The sequence below is a fragment of the Zea mays genome, chromosome 6 (genome assembly GCF_902167145.1).
Source record: "Zea mays cultivar B73 chromosome 6, Zm-B73-REFERENCE-NAM-5.0, whole genome shotgun sequence".
In the NCBI taxonomy this organism is placed as follows: Eukaryota; Viridiplantae; Streptophyta; class Magnoliopsida; order Poales; family Poaceae; genus Zea; species Zea mays.
The window spans coordinates 179,102,295-179,106,592 of NC_050101.1; the positions used below are offsets into that span (position 1 = coordinate 179,102,295).

Consider the following 4,298-nt stretch of genomic DNA (forward strand, 5'->3'; position numbering starts at 1 on the left):
CCTTAACCTCACAGGGCACGCAGACGCAGCATAACTAAAACCACGTGCAATACAAAATTCAGCAACACACCCAAACAGCATGGAGATGCATCCTCGTCAGTCACTACTGCTTGCAAGTACTAATTCTAGCAAAAACAAACAAAAAAGATCTACGCCGGCCAGCACATAGAATAGAAGAGAATAGACCACGCCTTGAGGAATTACCCTTTGGTTAGGACTTTGGCAGATGAACAAAAAATTTGTGGCAGGCTTCGATCGGTTAGTTACTTAGTTATATGTGTATATATGATGCGGTGCAGGCTGGAAGGTGAGAGATCATCAGGATGAGGTGATCCCAGCAGCTGGGACCAAGCTGTTGGGCTTCTGCTCCTCCCAGACCAAGCCGACGTCATACTCCGGGACGTAGTCCTGCCAGATACCAAGGAATAAATAATTAACAAGAGCAATGCCAATGGCGCAGCTAGCAGCTAGCTAGGGGTCGTCAAACCTCCAGCTTCATAACTAGCTCCTTGGCTGTTGGGGCTGAGATGATGATGCGCCTTGCCGCCTCCGATACGAAACCTTCTCTGACAGCCAAGTCGATGAAAGACAGAAGCGGGTCGTAGAATCCATCAACGTTCAAAAGCCCAACCTGGTGACGATGATAAGATTTTTCAATTACATGAAATTAAGCACAGTAGTGTTAATGGACAAGACATGATTAATGATATGTTCATCATCCCCAGCAAAATCGTATCTGATGATGATGATATCACCACATAAATAATTACTTTTTTTTTCTTCTTCCTGGGAGAGAGGGGGCATCATTGAGCGCATAATAGAGACAGATAAGGGATACAAGAAGAAGAGAAGCATAGACTTGACTGTTCTAATCTAATCCTTCCCATTTTGCAACTCAATTGACAATAACGGAAGACCAATAATACATTGCCTTGTGCATGCAACACGTCATACATTAGTATTAAGCAAGTGTGGGAATATCCATAAAGTATGGAGCATATCTTATTATTAGAGGGCGGTATATAAAAGATCGACAACGCAGATCGCATGCCCTAGGTAGGTCTCGGGCAATATTCTGATGTCCACAGCATGTTGACTAAAGTATCATTTCAGTAATTTGGTATCTAGCTGTGGCTGTGAGGATGGAAACCCTTTTAAAATTTTAGTCACATGCGAACAAGGCAGCATCAGATCACAACAGCTCTAATTAACGATATTATTCTAGTAAACACATCTGCGCTTATATTAGGACACCTAGCTACAAGCAGAACTGAGGCAAAACAACACATACAGACAGGGGGGCATGGTCCATTCTAGAAGCACCTAGAATTAATGTGATCGAAAGAAAATTTGGAGTTTACCGGCTTCTTGTGGATCCCCAGTTGTGCCCAAGTAATGATCTCAAGCAACTCCTCCAGAGTTCCATAGCCACCTGCCAGTTCATACGCATACAATCGGTTTCTGAAATATGAAATATAGAGAATGGGTGGACTAGTATATACACAAACACACGGACACACCTGGCAATGCAACAAAAGCATCAGCAAACCGGGCCATCTCAGCCTTCCTCTCATGCATGCCAGAGACGGCTCTAACCTCCCCAACAGGCTCTCCGGTTACCTGTAAAATTATACTATTGAGGACTGTCATAGAATAGCAATAAGATACATATCCCAGCTTTTGGACTCAACAACTCACTCACCTCTATGGGCATCAGTGATTTTGGAATGATCCTGCCAAAAAGAAGAGAGGAAACAGAAAAAGCGGTCAAACAAGTGCAGGAGCAAGCAGCTGATCCTTTTCCAGGTAAGCCCAGACATAACACTTGAAATGGGCAGGCTAGAGAGGGGCAAAGACTTGGTTCGCCGGCTACGGCTTGCACGCAGTCGAGCACTTGGAGCATGCATGGAACCAACTAGCCTTTCGAAAAGAAGACCAAAAAGTTGCTTCCACTTCGGTGAAACATTTGCAACTGGCATGGCTCCCTGCTCTCCCCCAACGGGCAATGGAGCGCCCAGACCCCAACAGCTGGGCTGACGGCCGAAACAAAGCTGCCATTCCTGCAGCAAGCCAAGGCTGCAGTTTTGGTGCAGCGACACCGAGTTGGTGCCTGCCTGGAAACAAAACAAAGCGCCCAGACGGGAAGACCCCAGGACGACCAGACCAGACAGCGCATGGCATGCAAGGACCAGCAACCTACATGGCGGGCATAGGAAGAAAGGGGAGCGAGAGAGATGAGAGATGGCGATGGATACTAACCCCATGACATGGCGACCTCCGGCGTGAACTGCGTGGGAGACCAATCCCATGAGACCGATGGAGCCCCCGCCGTAGACCAGGTCTATGCCCCGCTCCACCTGCACGGCCATTACGTTTGCATTGGTGTTGGTGATGAAACAGAAGGGAGACACAATCATGCATCATGAGCCTGTCTAGTCAATTCGTTCACGTCCATGGGAGGAAAACAAGATGAAACAAAACCTTGCAGATGCACTGTTATGCAACATGCAAGAGTTAAGGGGGTTCCGTTCCGGCAAAGCAATCGAGGTGAGGACCAGCAGAGCACAGACAGGGTCACAACTCACAAGCCCCAAGGGGGGACGGGAAAGGAAATGTAGATGGCAAGGCGTCGGACTGGCTGTAGAGCGGATTGTCCATTAGACCATCACCTGGCCTGTCCTCTCCCTCGTCTCCTCTGATATACAAAGGCAGGAGGGCTGGGAGCTCATGATGAACAGGCAAGGCCACAACGACGCCGATGATGTGCACACACAATTCATTCCTGATCGACGAGTCGAGAACCTCCCATCCCAATGACCCAATCACACGACATGGCGACCAAATTAACAACAAGTAGTACAGTATGCTCAAACCAACATGCATGTAAGAGAGGAATTAACAGATTGATCGTGCGTCTCCAAATGTACACATCGCAATGAACTCCCATGGAACTGATCGGAACGGAACGCTCCAGTGCTTACTAGCTGGTTCCCGAGAGAGTGTGCTGTGGATCATGCACCGGATGCGCGTACGTACCAGCTGGTTCCCGAGGTCGATGGCGGCATCCTGGTAGCTGGCCTTCTTCCCCTTGGCGCTGCCGCAGTAGACGCAGATCCGACGGAAGCGGGACCGGCGCTCCGCCGCCCCACCGCCGCCGCTGCCCGTCTCATCGGTGCTGCCGGCCGCCGGAACCTCCGCGCGCGCCGCGGCGGTCTCGGCCGTGGACGACGACGACGCCACCGTGGAGTCCGAGAGGACGCACGCCTCGGACGCGACGGCAACCGCCGTGGCTGGGGTCATGGCGGCGGGACGCGCAGCGAGCGACTACAAGCTAGCTAGCTATGTCCCAGTAGCGAGCGATCTGCTCCCGATCAACCGGCGCGCCCCCTCGATCAGTTGGTAGTTGAACGTGCGGGTGGCGGTAGCGGCGGGTTGTTGAGACAGAGACAGAGACAGAGAGAGAGCAGTGGCTGCGGCCGGGCGGTCGTTGTTATGGTGTCCTGCCCGGAGGGAGGTCGTGAGAAGGGGTGGGAGGAGGCAGAGGCACCGGCACGCACGTCTCTCCACTCCCCTCCGACGATTTATAGGCGCGCCTTTTTGCCTTGGCTTGGGTGTGGCCTTCACTAGGGTTGCTTCCTTTTCCTTGCTCCGTCCGCGGGACCCACACGTTTGTCCTGTTTTTCTTTCATCATCAATGATCAATCACAGCACTATTGTGTGAACAAACATCCGCAGGAGTGTTTTTTCTTTTATGTTATTAGTCGATGACACGTGCGATGAATTGAAATTTTATAAAAAACTGTACGCATTTCTTATCTTTCATGCAGACACGCTATGGTTTAATTTAATTAGATTTAGTGCTACTGCTCTAGCAGTTTATTATGCGAGTAGGGGAATTCAAGTTTACTTTGATAATTTTAAAATTGAGACATATTTTTACTGTTAAGTCATATTTTTATTTTCTGATTAAACAAAAATCAATATAGATATTTTATAAGCATATTATAAGATATCAATACTTATTTATATATATATACTTCTTTAAAGCACCAGTTTGTGTGTCATGTGCGAACCGGCTTCTAGCCTAACAATTAGTCTAATAGGTTGTTACATCACAAATAAGCTATAAGAAACCATCCAAACCTAACACTAAGGCTAGAAAATAAGCTCGAGGCTCGCGAGCTGGCTCGAGCTCGGAGAGACTCGCGAGCCTCGAGCGAGCCGAGCCGAGCCGGCTCTCGAGTTGTGCCAAATTACTTAATATGTAGAATAATGATGGATATTGACTAATTTTATAG

The 4,298-nt window shown here is 48.8% G+C and overlaps 1 protein-coding gene across 1 annotated transcript; it reads right to left on the bottom strand.

The window, feature by feature from the left end:
* Window positions 1-3,487, bottom strand: LOC100194047 (carboxy-lyase). The gene is made up of 7 exons (NM_001139106.1): window positions 3,037-3,487; window positions 2,260-2,357; window positions 1,703-1,733; window positions 1,521-1,620; window positions 1,362-1,432; window positions 488-631; window positions 1-408 (listed from the first exon to the last, which is right to left on the bottom strand). Exons 1-7 carry the CDS (start codon window positions 3,298-3,300, stop codon window positions 319-321), a joined length of 798 nt encoding a protein of 265 aa, NP_001132578.1. The 5' UTR covers window positions 3,301-3,487; the 3' UTR covers window positions 1-318.
* Between the last annotated feature and the right edge of the window lie 811 nt (window positions 3,488-4,298).

Bases quoted from the DNA above. Each gene is read 5' to 3' on its own strand.
- LOC100194047 (NM_001139106.1), bottom strand. From the start codon at position 3,300: ATGACCCCAGCCACGGCGGTTGCCGTCGCGTCCGAGGCGTGCGTCCTC. The intron at 1,734-2,259 runs GTTAGTATCCAT...TCTTTTTGGCAG, and splicing joins GGAGGTCGCCATGTCATGGG to GATCATTCCAAAATCACTGA. The intron at 1,621-1,702 runs GTGAGTGAGTTG...ATAATTTTACAG, and splicing joins AATCACTGATGCCCATAGAG to GTAACCGGAGAGCCTGTTGG.